This window comes from Miniopterus natalensis, chromosome 1, assembly GCF_054644295.1.
Source record: "Miniopterus natalensis isolate mMinNat1 chromosome 1, mMinNat1.hap1, whole genome shotgun sequence".
Lineage (NCBI taxonomy): Eukaryota > Metazoa > Chordata > Mammalia > Chiroptera > Miniopteridae > Miniopterus > Miniopterus natalensis.
Genome location: NC_142081.1, coordinates 98,532,485 through 98,548,574, shown reverse-complemented (window position 1 = coordinate 98,548,574; position 16,090 = coordinate 98,532,485). Strand labels below are relative to the sequence as shown.

Sequence of the window (16,090 nt, the reverse complement as noted above, 5' to 3'; positions counted from 1 at the left end):
TACCTCATCTTTGCTGTAGTCAAGTTAGAGGCGTGGCTGAAGGCAGATGCAGCATTAAGATTTACTGCTAACCAAAGGCTAAGCCCAGCAAGCAATAAGAAATTGGTCAAGATGGAAGCAAGAAGGATGTCAGCTTTGGGCTCAATAAGGGTTCTCTTCAGAGTAGGTTCACCACTGGTTGTGAAGACTAGAGCAGTCTGGGACTTGTGCTGCCTCCTATCGGTGAGGCTTTTCCCTTTCCTGCAGGTGAAACCACTGAGCAGGAAGCACTGAAGTGATATATACTATAATCACCTGGAGTGCTTTGAATAGGCCTGATGCTCAGGCCATAGTTCAAACACATCAAGTCAAGTTTGAGAGCCACCGCTTTAACACCGTTCCTGGCACCAGTGTTTGAGATCAGGGGACTAAAAGAAGGGAGTGTTCCATACGTCAGGGAGATGAGTGAGCAGAAGTGTGGGGCGCCTTAAGGTAACATTCCCAAAGTTGAGAAGTTAAAAGTCACAACCACTAGGAAAAGCAGCTTAGAAATCATTTCCTTCAATAACTCAACCTCTAGTCTGTGTCCACAGAAGGAAACCACAGACTGTTAGAGCTTTACCAAATCTTAAAGACCCCCTATACTATCCTACTTCATCATACACTGGGTAGCTAAGGCCAAGGAAGAAAAGTGACTGGTTATGGTAATGGTGAGTTTAATGGCAGGGCCAGGATTAGAGCCCATTTCTTCTAACTCTCAGTCCGAGGCCTTTTAATTGTTATGTGCTGAACATGGCCACATGGCTTAGTGTTTAGGGGCACAGGCTCTGGCATTAGAGCACCTGGGTGAGGTCCCTGGCTCCACTGCTTACCTCTGTCACTCTGTGCAAGTCATTTAATTCCATTCAGACTCAATTTTCTCACCTGGAAAGTGGAGCTAAAAATAGCATTTACCTCAGAGCTGTGAAGGTTAAAGGAGAGGAAAGGAATGAGTAATGGCCTAGCATAGTGCCTGGCACACAATAAGTGCGCAATAATGTTAGCCATTCTTGGTATTATTAAGGAAGATTAGGGCAGTACCCTGATAAGAGGAAAAAAACGAACAGGTATGGATATTTGAGTTAAGACTGATGTTCGAAATGTAGCAGCTTCAAGATGTTATTATGCTTTCAAAGACTTTTCAAGTAAGGGCAATTCTGAGTCAGAACAAGCTTCAACATCAGCTCTGACCTAAAGGACATCAAAACTTCTAAGAATCCTCACTTATCAAACTAACCCCATCTATCAAACAAATAAATGACCATGAAAATGCTCTGCATGCTGAAAGTACCATACAAATGTGAGATGTGTATTATTACTCTTAATAATTATTTTTTTAATTATTTTTTTTTTTTTAAATATATCTTTATTGATTTCAGAGAGAGGAAAGGAGAGGGAGAGAGAGACAGAAACATCAATAATGAGAGAGTCATTGATCAAGCCCACAACCTGGGCATGTGCCCTGACCGGGAATCGAACCCTGATCGCCTGGATCCTAGGTCGACGCTCAACCGCTGAGCCACACCCGGCTGGGCTTATTACTCTTAATAATTATATTCTTCATCATCACCATATAGTCCATCTCAGCCAGTCTGAATTTAAGACATATCACTGGTGAGGCCAGGAGACAGAGCAGGAAACAGGAATGCAGGGCAAGGTCACTTACAGAAATACTGTCAGTCAGTCACAATATTCAAATAGGAAGAAAGCTAAGAATTAGGGAGGAGAAAAACAAGTTCAATCTTGGCTCTCATAGTCACCAAAAGACAACCTCATTAGAAATGCTCACTGAACAGGCAGAGATGATGGGCCTAATAAGAACGGAGACATAAGCCTTCCTGGGGCTGAGGTGTGCCTTTTCACAAGAGGCACTGGCATGGGTGTTGCAAAGAATTTGATGACCAAAATCCTTTTCTGAAAATAGTAATAAAACTTAAACTCCTTGTTTCTTGCCTTAGTCAAAATGGTTGAGGAATGAGGATAGGGTTTAGGAGTCATGACAGGGATTTTCTCTTTATCTCTGTAAATTACATAGAAATTTTTTATTTGCTCTTGCAAGCACTTTTTTTAATTTTAGAAAAAAAAGAGGGGAAGAGGGAGAGTAAAGATTAGAAAGGTTAAAGAATTACAGGGATTAAAAAAACCACCAACAATCATTCATTCCTGAATGCTCTATGGTAAGGACACCAGCTCTGAAGAGTCAAAAAGCTGGGGAAAGTGCCCTGACCAGGTGGTTCGATTGGTTGGAGCATCGTCCCATACACCAAAAGGATGTGGGTTCAATTCCCAGTTAGGGCACATACATAGGCTGAGGACAGGAGGCAGCTGATCAATGTTTCTCTTTATCTCCAAAAAAAAAAGAAAAAGAAAAAAATCAATCCTCAAGTGAGGATTACAAAAAGAAAAATATAGGTGGGGAAAGCGATGCCTGCTTGGAACTATCTAAGTGGATCCCCAGAGAGCTAGGGCTCCAGGGATGAGGGCCCACTAAGGTCTAATCATTGCTGTTCTCCCCTGGCAGGCCCTGCTCCATCTTCTGCCTCCAGCACCTGCTAAAAAGCTAAGAAATGTCACCCTAAACAGTAACTATTTACATGGTGCCTCATCTTTGTCCTTTAAAAAAAGAGAAAGAAAAACACCTAAGCCTACTTTAGATTCAAGGTTTTCCTCACTACATGCAAAGACTACCAAGCTCAAAATTCCTGTGGCAGGGATCTCCAGGCTAGGGTGGAAAAGGACTGCCACCTCAAGTCTGCTCTCAGAAACGTGTCTTTTCTTTTTTTTTAACAATCACCAGAGGTGATGTGTATTGATTTTAAAGAGACAGAAGGGGGGGGGGGGGGGGGACAGCAATAAGAGAGAAACATTAATCTGTTGCCTCCCATATACACCCCAACCAGGGACTGAATCTGCAACCTTTTGGTGTACGAGATGATGCAACCAACTGAGCCACTTGGCCAAGGCTAGCCTTCTTTTCTTTTTCTTAAAATATATCTTTTTTTATTGATTTGAGAGAGAGGATGAGAGAAGGAGAGAGAGAGATAGAAACATCAATGATGAGAGTCACTGATTGGCTGCCCCCTGCACACCCCCTACTGGGGATCGAGCCCAAAACCCAGGCATGTGCCCTGACCAGGAATTGAACTGCGATCTCCTGGATCCTAGGTCAACACTCAACCACTGAGCCATGCCCAGCTAGGCTAGCCTTCTTTTCTTTTGAACACAAGTAACTCAAAATTTGGTAAAGTGACATATAATGCCCAGTTCCTGGCTAGTCTAAGCCCAAACACCCCAGGCAGTTCTGAACTACAGGAAAAGCCAGATGGGGAAGAAAAGGGCTGTGTGTAGAACAGATACTAAAGAAATATATATGTATAGTCTGAATTATAAATGAAGATTTTCAGAGACTCCTGTCAGCAGAGGTCACTTATGTTCCCTGAATCCCCTGAATTTCTCTGTTCTCAAGTACAGCCACCTCTTACCTATTACTCAGCAGATTTTTCTAATCATTATAGTTATAAAAAGATAACTGTTTCTTACCCCACTCTATAGGCTCTGAGGAAATGAATTTATAAAAATGCTTTGGGAATAACATACCACCCCCCTCACCCCACTCTTAAATGCAAGGCAGTTTTCTACCTCATCACAATTAGGAGCTAGCCTAGTATACGACCCTAGGCCTGAGACAAAACTTTAAAAACTTACACAGAAAAAAACAAATGTTCAGTCTTTACCAGACTAAACTATCCATAATCTGAGAGACGTTAAGTGTTCTGCTGTTTTCAGTCCAGGTGTTTGAGAAAGAGAAGAAAGACTAGAATTCTTTATGAATTTTCTTAAGAGAATAATATATCTGTCCAATCTAGTCACAAAAATTGTTTTAGGATTATATAAGAAGAATTTTCTGAAGGTCTATCTCTTTAAAACCAGGATTATCACTACCTGCCCTATCTTCCTTGCCGGGCTATTGTACAGTAAAAATGCAACAGTGCACAGTCCACACCTTCAAAACGGTAAGATACCATCCAAGTTATAACTTCCTCTGGAAACACTCTTGCCTGTAGCTTCCTCTTTGCTGCCCCTCCAGACCACTACTTCATATCTGCTCAACAGAATGTGAGGAAAGGTACCTCTGGGCCACTGCACCCCACCTTGAGCAGCCAAACCAACGGAAAAACCACCTTCATTTCCACTCCTGAAAGCTTGCTTAGAAATCATTAACGCCAAATCACTAGGATTACAATTTGTTAAGACTTGTAAGTAATTATCCTTTAGGCCTGGAGAGGACTATTAACTACACACATCACTTTCCTTCTCTCACCTACCCTGTTTCCTCTACACTTCAACTCTGTGCCAAAGGCTCAGCCTGGAATGTTGTAGGTCCTCAGGTCTTACATGGAGGAGTATCCCTAACAGAGGTCAGCTCACCCAGGTGGGGAAAGGCCCTTGGCTGGCTGAGAAAATGCTTTCTCATATCTTCATCCTCATGTTGAACAAATGTGGCATTCTTTAAAAACAAAAATAAACCCAGATCTCTTCAAGAAAAGCCACTGAATTTAATCAAATCCCAGGTTCTCTGGCATGTGTAGACAAAACCATGCAACTGTGACTCAACCCCTTCAGGCATTTAGAATTCAACCTGGCAGTGGGAAAAGGCACTGGCTGTCCATGCACTCACAAGTCAGGGCCATGTGACCAAGACATTACTTTCATTTAATAACACCATATAACAGAAACTTTAAATGTGTCTAAGCTTTCCTTAAATCTGAATTTTAAGTCTTCAAGTATTTTAAGGAACACCTGAGTACCTGCTATATAGGCCCTTCCTATTTCCTAAATGTATCCCTCCAGCTTCTACAGACTACCCTACGGATTAAAGAAGATGGCTTCCTAAATAAAATTTAAATTTAAAAAACATACACACAAAAATGGGGGGGGGGGGAGAGGGCATCTCTTCAGTCTGACCTCAAACAGTAGCCCCGCCTCCCCATGGTCATTTTATAAAATGGAAAAACATAGGACTGGGAGTCAAGACCTAAGGTTCTATGCCAGCTCTGCCACCAACTCACTATATGGCACAGAGCAGTGGTTTCACTTTTCTGGGTCTCAGCTGCTTCTCTGAAATAACACAGGAAAGCTTGGAGTAATGTACTTAAGTAGTTCCAACTCTTATAATTCTACTGGGCTTTCTTGGATCTTTCAGCCACACCTTCCCCTTTAAGATGCCATGTACCCAGAGTTTCTACGAAAATTCTAATAAATTATCCATAAATAGTTTATGTTTATCCTGAACACTGTACTCTGACAAATTCTGCTGGACCACTGGAGAGACCTATGTAATAACACTCAGAAGGCACTGTTCTAAGAGCTTTACATAAGGTCGAACCACACACAGTGCCAACATTCAAGCATTTTTAACATACAAAAACAGCAATTGCATATGGTTCAACCTACTATGAAAACTTACTTAAAACACCTAACAAACCCATGAGGCAGGTTTTACAAATGAGGAAACTAAAACAAACATAAATTAATAATTTGTCACTGTCCCGCAGCTAGTAGATGATGGGGGTGTGGATTTAAACTTGGGTAGCTGAGCTCCTGAGCCTGGGTCCTAATCATAACGTTGTATTGCCTCCCATAATGGAAACAAGAAGAGCTTGATGTCTGGGAGTCCAGACCAAGGTAGTATCTCAGAAGAAGAGTGAGAGGCTCACACCACAGCCTTTGTTGGATTGTACCTTTCACTTCAATGGTGGCATTTGCTTTAGGAGCACTGTGAAAGTGATATACACAGTGGTATTCGCCTGAATCTTCAGCTCTCGGCTTATTGATCCTGCAGAGATGAGAAGAAAAATCAAGTGAGGAAGCTGAAAACTGTCAAAATATACAAAAGAAGAATCCAGGAGGCAACCAGGGACCCTGCTCTCCAAATTGTGCCCCTGAATGCAACTCACCTCCTCCTAACTAAAAGGAAAAACCTCCCTCTGGGTTACTCCTCACTGGGTGCCACAAATACGAAGATGAAATGACATATGTTCCCAAATCTTAAGGTGTTCTAACAGGAAAAATAAACCACAAAACAAGTAATCAAAATAGAATGCTGTACAAAGTACAGCAGTACCTCAGTTTTCGACCGTCTCTGTTGATGAACATTTTGGTTTATGAATGCCGTAAACCCAGAAGTAAACTCTTCAGTTCTCAAACACGCCTCGGAAGTCGAACATGCCACACAGCTTCCGCTGAGTGCAAGATCCTGAGGCCTAGCTGTCGTCTGTTGATCCCTCGGTTTTCGAACATTTCAGAACTCAGTCTTCCGGAACGATTACATTAGAAAACCGAGGTACAACTGTACTATAATCTATAGTCAGATATACAGGATGGAGCAATCACAAAAACGTCTTGCTCATCTGGTAGTTCCAGTCAAATAAGAGCAAGAAAAAATGCAAACCTGTTTCTGTGCTTCCCTAGAGACCTTGTTTTAGTAGTCCTGTACTTCCTACCCTGTATTTTAGCAGCATGCCTTTTAATAAGACTCCTCACTAACAGGACCCAGGGATTGTAAACAAAACAAAACAAAAATCTGCCATCAGAGCATCAGCCAGAGATGTAGCTAAACTTTTAAGGACTTTATTTAGCTGCAGATAAAATTCCAGGGCCCACCTCCCTAGCCTCATCTCAGCCACTTCCCAGCCCTGCTGGTCTCTCTTGTTTTCTTTAATGTGCTGAACTTGTTTCTACCTCAAAACTTTGACATTCTTTATATAGAATGTTCTTTCCATCACTCTTAGCCACCTAACTCCTTTTCCATTATCTTGGCTTACATGTCACTTTCTTCCCACCCTCAATCTAAGTGATATCCCCCTCCATGACATTCTCTCTCATACTACACTGTTAATACTTCACAGAACTTATCACAATGTATTATACAGGGTGTGGCAAAAGTAGGTTTACAGTTGTTCATATGGAAAAAATACAGTGATTTATAAATAATACAAGAATAAACTGTTTTGCATATTCACAACTGTAAACCTACTTTTGCCCCACCCTGTATATGTGTGATTGCTTGATCATTGTCCATTTTCCCAACAGACCAAATTCTATGTGGCTAGGCACTGTTTACTTGATGCATAATTCTATACCCAGCATGTAGCCTGGTACCTGGAATATAGTAAAGGAATGAAGAAACACAAACTCAAATGAATACAAATGAGTGAACAGCTGTGCACAGACCAAACCAAGTTAAGCAGAGTAACAGAAAGGACTACAGGAAGTATGTATACAATGGCCAGAACAGCGCTTCCTCTGAATCCCACAAGGTCATCCTAAACAAGCTTTCTTGCCCCTGTGGACCAGCTTCACACCAGCTTAGTCCAGTCTGGCCTATATACCACCCTCCTAAACATGTAGAGAAAGGCTTTGTGTAATTACAAAAAACAGAGAAATAACAGTCTCCAGATCGGAGGATAAATATTATATAGCTCCTGCTCTTTTGCTCAGTGGTTAAAATATACTTGTGATGGTCACATCTCCACTGCACCATTAAATGTCAGGAAAAACTCATAACCCTGACCACTGGCTGGCCTAATGCATTTATCCATCTTACTCTTGATTATAAAAAGAAATACAGGTTAAGAGACTATGGATGAGGAAAGATACTGCCCATCCCCCAGACTGTCTCAGCATATCCATGGCAACATAATATTCTCAGAGGAGCAGTCAAGAGTCTTCTCAATTTGACATAAGTGTCTCTTCTTAAATCAATATTGTCCCAAAAGAAAAACAGACACAAGTCACCTGCTGTAAACAAATGTCCCAGAACTTGGAGGAGGAGCAGAAGCTCTATCTTCATGGCTTAGACTGACTCTAAGTTCCCTGAGAAGTCTTGGGAAGATGAGGTCATGCCAATAGGCCAAAATCTTCCCACAAGATTCCCTATGACTAGCTACTGGGAAGCAATGGAAGGAAATGGAAAATGTCTACTACTGGCTAAGCAGAAGCAAGATCTGAGACTGGCTCCACACCTGATTTATTAGGTGGCCCAAGGGACTGACTGACTCATTGCTTGTTATTCCACAAAATGTGGGAGAACAGATTCCTCCAAAAACTCTGACAATGCAGAACACCCCTGGAGAGCTTTAAATAAGCTGAGAAAATATATTTACAAAATCAGGCTCAAACTTTATGAAATTACAATTCAAAGTTTTGTGGGTGACCCAGCACAAGACCCAAGAGAAACATGATTGGATATCTGGTACACTGAAAGGTATTGCTAAAACACCACCACCAACAACAACAAACTTGTGAAACTAATGGACAGACCAAGAAATAATGCCTTTTAATCCACCCAAACACCTCTACTTGGTTAACCTTTTCCTAACTGTAAGGATACAGCTGAGGCTCTATTTCCAAGTTTATATCAGAAGGAACTACAGCAAAGATAGATTAACTAACTTGCCACTAAACTATATGGCACAGTAGGAAAAAAACGATGACCTAGATTCCAGAAAGTCAGAACACTTGGAACCTAGCCTTGATTCTGAAACTTATTATATACAGTATTTGGCCTTGAAAGCAGTCAACAGTTATTTGAATCTTAGTCTTTTTACCCCCAAAAAGGAGGTGGATTCAAGGACTAATGTGGCTCAACTAAATAAGGGATATGAAAAGATCTCAATTCTGCAAAATACTGCATAATGGCCTTGCTACTACTGGGTACACACGTTCTCTTGCTCTCACTGCAGTGTACTCTTTCTTTCCACTGTACCATGCTGCCAAGCAGGGTTAGTTGATCCTTTTCTAGATCAGTTTTTAAACAGGAACAAACTATTCTGAAAGGTGAGGTGCCATGTGTTACTATATATTCCAAAAAAGCACCAAATCTTTGGGTGCGAGGTAACAGTGATCAGCAAATATCTCCCTTTCATCAAAAGATATTTCCAGGCTACTATCCTTATTCCAGATCACTAAACAGCCCTGTATCCACTGATCCTGATCAGATTATGGTTATATTAAACACTTCTAAAAGGTAATGCACTAGGAAATCATCTACCCAGAGGAAAAGTCACTTAGGGTGGCCTTGCTCTAAGAGTCCTAAAGCGTATTTCGATCTGATTCCTCGATGGATTGGTCAAAAGATCTGCATTCTAATTGTGACTTTCCTACTGATTAGCATTGTGACTCTGAGTAAGTCATTCCCTATGCCCTCAATCTATTATCATAGTGGCGGGATCATCTATGACAGGCAAACCTAGCTGCTCATTAGAATTATTTGGAAATCTCTTATAGATTCCTGGGCTTCACCTCAGATATGCTGGATTAGACTCTCCAGAGGAGGACCATATATATCTCATGTCTCTCTCACAAAGCATAATTATGTATTATGAATGTCAAGTAAGCTCAGCCATACTCCCATCTTCCCAGAAGCTGCTAGCCCCTTCTCACCTGTATTCCATGTTGCTGGCATTCTTACGAGTGGCAGTCAGTTCTATCCCATTCTTTGTCCAGTAGCTGTATGTAAGGATGTGAGAGCTGGAGGTGAGGTTACACTGCAGGGTGACAGGGAGAGCAGGGCTGTCTCGAATAATGACCTCTTCACTGGTGACAATCCTTGGCTCTGTAATAAGAGTGCACAATGATAGAGAGCCATAGCCTTCCATTCTCTGTGGCCCTGGCCTGAAAGTTGGATGGGGTAGGATGGGGATACTTGAAAAAGAGGGAGGGCAGACAGGACCACATGAGGAATTTCACTTTACCACTTTGGAGGAAGTCAAGAAAGGAAAAACAATGATTATAAGCAAATGACCACTAGCGCAGACAACAGCCTGAAGACCAGTTGGCCTAGATGTGAAAAGAATGGGAGTATTACGGGTGCTTGTACTGGCAACAATCCACTTATACTTTTGAATACCATCATTTTATGACATAAGAACCACCAACTAATTCCACTTGAAATAGAAAACCAGGCTCCACCTTGCAGTTCTAAAGATAAAAACAGTATCATTTACATAACTAATAAACTCCCTATGGAGTCACTAGGCCTTGGAAGAGTAATAGCGATAATTAGGTAATACATATATACGGGTTTTCCCACATGTAAATCTGGTAAGCCTATGGCAAACCAGCCATGGCCATTAATTATGCAGAAAAAGGCAGTGTAGATCTAAAAGCATTTTCTACATTTTGCTGAGGGAAAATTCTTAAGGAACCATCAGTTCTCTCCAGCCCATATTTATTTATTCCCAAAACAAAACTTTTTCATAACTATACTTTAAAACACATTCCATTCTGAGATAATATAATGAATGCAGTACGTGTTGCTACTATGGGATCCTGAATTTTAGAACTGAAAGGCCCTTAGAGTTCACTGAATCCCACCTTTAAGAGGTAAAAAGGTAAAATGACTTATGCAAGGCCATAATTATTATTAGTGGCAAAGCTGGGCCTAGAAAACACATCTGACTCAATTCTCTATTCCTAACCCCCAACCCAAGAACACCCTACGTACTTTCCACCCTAGGGCAAGTTATATACCTTATCTTCTGGTTCTGTCCTGGGCTAAGATAATCTGGGATCACTAGTTTTAATATCTACAAAAAAACCTAAGTCAAATGGTATACACAATGAGCAGAAATTTTTTAAGGCACACCATATCATTCCTGGAAGGTTCATCCTTAAAGCACTTTGAATTACATCACTATATTAAAGATGTTTCTGTTTGCGTCTTTTGTTGTTATTTATCTTTACTCTTTTCCCAGGCTTAGTTCTTTCTCTACTTTTGATCAAACATTTTCAGGTGAAGTCTAAATTAGCAATCTTTTCCCATTACACAATTAGAGGCATTTGCTCTTTTATTTTTTCCCCAATTCTTTTTCAGAAATCCTTGACTGACTTCCCAAATCCCTGTACCTGGCTATTTCCTGTCTACAACTTTGTAGTAGCTTCCTGACGCCATTTTATGCAATGTAATGTTAAGGTTAACGCTTGAGGACAGAACACTCTCCCTCCACTGGAACTAAGCTGTGTTCATTATGTGGAGAGGGGGAGAGGATAAAGAGGTCATGGGACACTTAAAAAATGTAATGCCCAAGGACCGCCTTATCATGTAACATTTCTGATTGTACAGGTCAAATCGTCAAAAAAATGTGATAAAGCAAATCCTTAAGTTTGGCTCAATTAAATTGGTTTTCACTATTTTCCAAGTCTGGTAAAAAGGATAGTGGTTATCTTCCATTTAGCACTGGTCCTTACTGATAACATCAAACAGGGTCTCTATGTACAGATAATGGAGGCATAGCAGCCACTAACACAGAAGCAGATGCATGTAAACATGTTAGCACAGTGGTGTCCCATGGTTTCCAAAACACATCAGACTGAAGCCAAATCCCTGGGCCTTAAGTTGAGCAGAATGGCTGCAAGCCCTGCAACGGAAGGCGCACACACACCATCAGCAGAAAGCATCACAACTCCAAGAAAAATCAAAACCAAGCAAAAATAAAAGAGAACCAGTACTCCACAGAAAGTAAAAAATACACAGGTAACATTAAAACCCAAACACACTTTTAATTTTTTACTGAATTTTTATTATCCAATTTCTTTTTTTGTCCCATTTGGGACTCTCCTGGTTCTTCCTCTCAGACTGCACTGAAAAAGGACAAATTCTGAGAATAAGGCCAAGTGCTTCCAGATGTTTAAACAGAAGGAAGCCAAAGTAAATGCTACTCTTACCTGTAGTGATGCAAATGACCATTGCAGCTCAGGGTGATTAAGAAGTTGAAAGCAACCTGGTAGACTTTCTGCCAAGAACTCTTCGAAGACAAAGAAAAGCACTTTTTCCACTAAGTGTTAAAGATCCAGGAGAGAGTCAGCTGGGAGTAAGTGGACAATTTAAATAGGTTTAAATGTGATTCTGCACATTAGGAGGGTAGTGAGGTGGGGTAACCTGCCTCCCATGACTACTGTAATAAGGAAACAAGTGCTAGACCACTTTCTTTGGGCACAAAGCCACATCTGCATTCTGTACCAGGATGAAGGTGGGGCTTTTATTTCTGTGACCAAGCTATGCCCACAAAAGTCTAAGAAAGATGAACATTTATGAGAAGTTCAAAATTTTTTTTACCTGCCATGGATTCCTATTTAGAAGCAGTAGTAGGAGATCCTTACCTTAGCCATCACTCATAAGTTGAAGAACATGCTATGGCTGGAGAGATATCCTAAAAACTGGGCACATCTCTTCCAGCGTTACATTACTCTAGGAGTTTGGGTGGAAGTACTGCGAGGAGGTCATTCTTAGAAGACTTCAACCTCCCCCTGGGGGCAAATGTCCTTGGGGAATCATAAAACAATTTAATTAAAGTGGAATTCAGGGTGTGGATGTTCGTGTTTTTTTAAAAAAAATAAAAAAATTTAAAAAAGGAGCCCTAGCCTGTTTGGCTTAGTGGTTAGTGTCGGCCCATGGACTGAAGGGTCCTGTGTTTAATTCCGGCCAAGGGTATGTACCTCGTTTGCAAGCTCCATCCCCGGCCCAGGTCAGGGCACATGCAGGAGGCAACCAATCGATGTGTCTCTCTAACATCGATGTTTTCTTCTCTCCACCCTTCCACTCACTCTGAAAAGCAATGGAAAACATATCCTCAGGTGAGGATTGAAAAAAAAATTTCTGGGAGGAAAAAAAAAAAAAAAGAAGGAAGAGGAGGAAGGGAAGGAGGAGGAGGAAGACAGGGAGGAGCAGCAGCAGCCTGTCTCTCTCAAACAGTTGGCTGGGGTTAACTGACGGATAGGGAAGTCTGGGGGAAAACCAAACTAGCCAGGGTTTCATTCAACCATATACAGACACCCCTAAGTTAGGAAGCTTACTTGCAAGTAAACTGAGGGAATGCTATGTACTCCTGAGACTGGAACTCCAAAGTCTCATCTTTTTCTATCTCCAAGGCATGACCTTTTTAATTGTGAGTCTCCTAGAGTCAGGCTCCTGCAAGTACAAATACCAAGTGCCTGACCCAGTCCATGCCTACAAACTTCAGATCTTTCTGGCCATTTGGGTAATTCTGCTTTTTTACGGAAAGGAGCATGGGGGAAGAGAAGGAGGTGTGCAAGGGAAAAAAAATTGTTAAATAAAAGAAAGATTACTGGGTTAATGTTCCCTACTTTCACATAGCAAAGGTTTTCTTTTCCCCTTTCCAGAAGCAGGTTCTCTGATTCATCAGTGCCAACTGCAGTAGCCTCCCCTATCTCTCCTCATGGCCTCTTTTCTTCATAGGCAAATTCTGAGTTACTATAAAGGATGACTAATTTGCTATTTTTACTCTCTCTAAATCAATGTTCTTTAAGCCAGAACTGGCTATAGGTCTCTTACTGAGCGAGTCCTTGAAGAGAAGGTGAAAAACACAGAGGATCTTTCCATTAAATAGAGAATGCTCTCAATTATAATCAGCTCAGATGTGGAGCTAGAAGTCTTCCTGGCTAGGAGCACTGGCTCTGTGCTGGGTGGCTTCTCCCTCCCTCTCCTTCCCACCATACAAGTAGCAAGACACTTTTCAAAAACAGAAATAGCCACAAAAGCTCCCGTGTCTGATGTCTTACTTGTACCTCCTACAATAGGTGCAGGGGGATGATTCCAAGGCAGCAGTTCAGCTCACACTCATCACTCAGAGGAACAGGGTTGGATTTTCATTTCCTTCTTTTTCAAGACACAATTAAAGGCTAGTGTGAATGGCTTCCAAACTATTTCTGGGTAGCCAGCCTCTGGGATGAGGAGCACGATGCCATCAATCTGTCATCAGAATCAACATGGTTGTAAATAGAGATCAGATGCATCTATGACTTTGAAACAGCATGATGGGGTTTTAAATAAATACCTTGCAGCTCAGAGTCACCTGACTCCATGGCAAGACATATGGGGGAACTCTCAGGGTGCTGCTTTTAAGAGAATGGGAGACTGAATGGACAAGACCAGTGAGGAGTATACTACTGCAGGGGAAGGCTGTTATCAGATAAGTACATGCCACTGTTTTAGAAAAAAAAAAAAGCATAGAAATATCCAAGCTTACATGCCATCCAACAACCAAAACATACCACCACACCGCACCCATGGCGACATTCCCATCACAGAACAGAATGACACCAAGTCACAGTGAGGGAAAAGGCTGGGCAGACACAAACTTAAAACTATAGAGGTGAAGGCAGCTAATCAGAGAGCTTCAAACAAATGAACAGAAGAAATAAAAAGTAGTTAGATTGTGGAGAGAAACAAAAATAGAAAGGCACCAGAGAATAAATCAGCAAAAGAATAGCAGGAAACCTACTATAAAATTAAAAGGGAAGAAAAGAAACAATTCAACACTATGCTGGTTTGACTGCCAGGTTTTGTGAGTTTTAAGTGTGTGTGTTTTTTTTCCAGCCTCCCCAGTACTCCCTCCTCCCCACCTCTTCCCAATGCAGATGATTTTGGACAGTCACGATTTCCCCAAGTTTTCTTCCTGAGGAGAAAGACACAGAGAAGGGGTGGGGAATAAGGGAGGTAGAAAGGACGGCAAAGAAAATAAAAAGTTGCCACAGATGTTTTCATACACTACAATCAGTAGGGTCGTGGGTCTGAAAAAACGAAGACAAGGGGTGGGGTAAGTGATCATACTGGGGACTGGGGAAAAGGGAAAGGAAGCAGAAGGGAAGGGTCATCGGGCCACCTCTAATGACTACAGTACTACTACTGTAGGGTGCTGGACTCACTCTGAAGGACGCTTATGGTGGCCTGGGCTCGAATCCATGTTATGGAGGGGTTTTGCCTCAAGTCATTCCTCTTGGGGTCGTTGCTGGCCCTGCACTCGTAAGTCCCAGAGTCCTCCAAGGTGAGCCGGGTTATTCTCAGCACACTCACGCCGTTTGACCCGTAGGCGGTGTTTACGGTGACACGGCGCTTCCGAGCACCGTCCCACAGCTGTCTGAAAGACTCGGCTCGGTTGACTTCTGCGTACCACCACTGGATCTCTGGTGTGGGACTCCCGACCACATCACAGTACAGCTCAAAGGCGTCCCCAGTGAGCTTAGTTTCTGACATGGGCGACTTGACAAACCCAGCTAGAGGGAGGGGGAGCAGGAATGCAGTGACAGGCCAATCAGAAAAAAAAAGAATCAACAGGTGTTAATAGTAATTAAAAAAAAAGAAAAGAAAAAAGCAAATGAGTTGCAAAGAACAAAAAAGGATTCATTTTTAAACCGTAAAGAGACAGTAAATAGCATTTCATACAAGCTTTTAGAAGAAGAACCACCCTGGGAAGCATATGAAGCAAAGGCAGGCTAATTATGAGCTGGGGCAGCCCAGGTGCTGGCCAGGCAAAAGCAAGCACACTGGAAAGCATTTTAGCAATGGGCCCAGCTGGTAGAAATGAGAAAGCCTCAGGTCTCAGGGAAGAGTCTCTTTTCTTAGAGCACAAACCTGTTCAAACTCAGACAAGTGATGAAAGAAAACTGGAAGTTGCAGTAGGTGCATATGCCAAGTCAGGATCTCTCTTTCAGATGGATGAACACTTTGTTAAAAATACAATGTCTTTTGTGGGCCTCAATAAGAAGTATTAACTAACCTATGAACACCTCTTGGAAGTCAGAATTCAAATTTCAACTGAAAGGGTAGCAAATTTCTCTCTCATGCAGGATTCTATCCTGAATTCAGGTTAGACTTTCCCCACATCCTAGTCTTCCCTGGGCCTATGGCAAACAAACAACCTATTTATCTGTGATTGGGCAGCCTTTACTTGACTGAAGACCCCCAGGTATAGAACAAGACCATCTTCAAAGTGAGAATTGATCTGGGGGTCAGCTCAGGAGTGGAACCAACAGTGACAGCAACCCAACTCATTGCCAGTGACTGGAGGGAGGGACTATACCCTCCATAATCCTGTAAGTCCATAGAACTAGAAAATTCTCCTGAAAAGTCAGTCTTAAAAAATAACCATGGTGCTAGACAGGTTCTCTCTACATAATTTAGTTGCTGGGCTCATAGGGGCCAGCTCTAAATGAAAGAAAGATGTATAATGATGACTTAAACTCTATGGTGAAGGCTAGGCCTCAACGACGT

General features: G+C 41.9%; 1 protein-coding gene across 1 annotated transcript in view; it reads right to left on the bottom strand.

The window, feature by feature from the left end:
• NPTN (neuroplastin) overlaps window positions 1–15,136 on the bottom strand; it is a gene marked incomplete at its 5' end in the record, with an annotated part of 34,814 nt that extends 19,678 nt beyond the window's left edge. Inside the window, 3 exons of the mRNA XM_087819514.1 lie at window positions 5,760–5,854; window positions 9,463–9,634; window positions 14,746–15,136. Of these exons, the coding sequence (XP_087675640.1) occupies window positions 5,760–5,854; window positions 9,463–9,634; window positions 14,746–15,136 (658 nt within the window). The remainder of the gene's footprint in view (window positions 1–5,759; window positions 5,855–9,462; window positions 9,635–14,745) is intronic.
• Window positions 15,137–16,090: the final 954 nt, after the last annotated feature.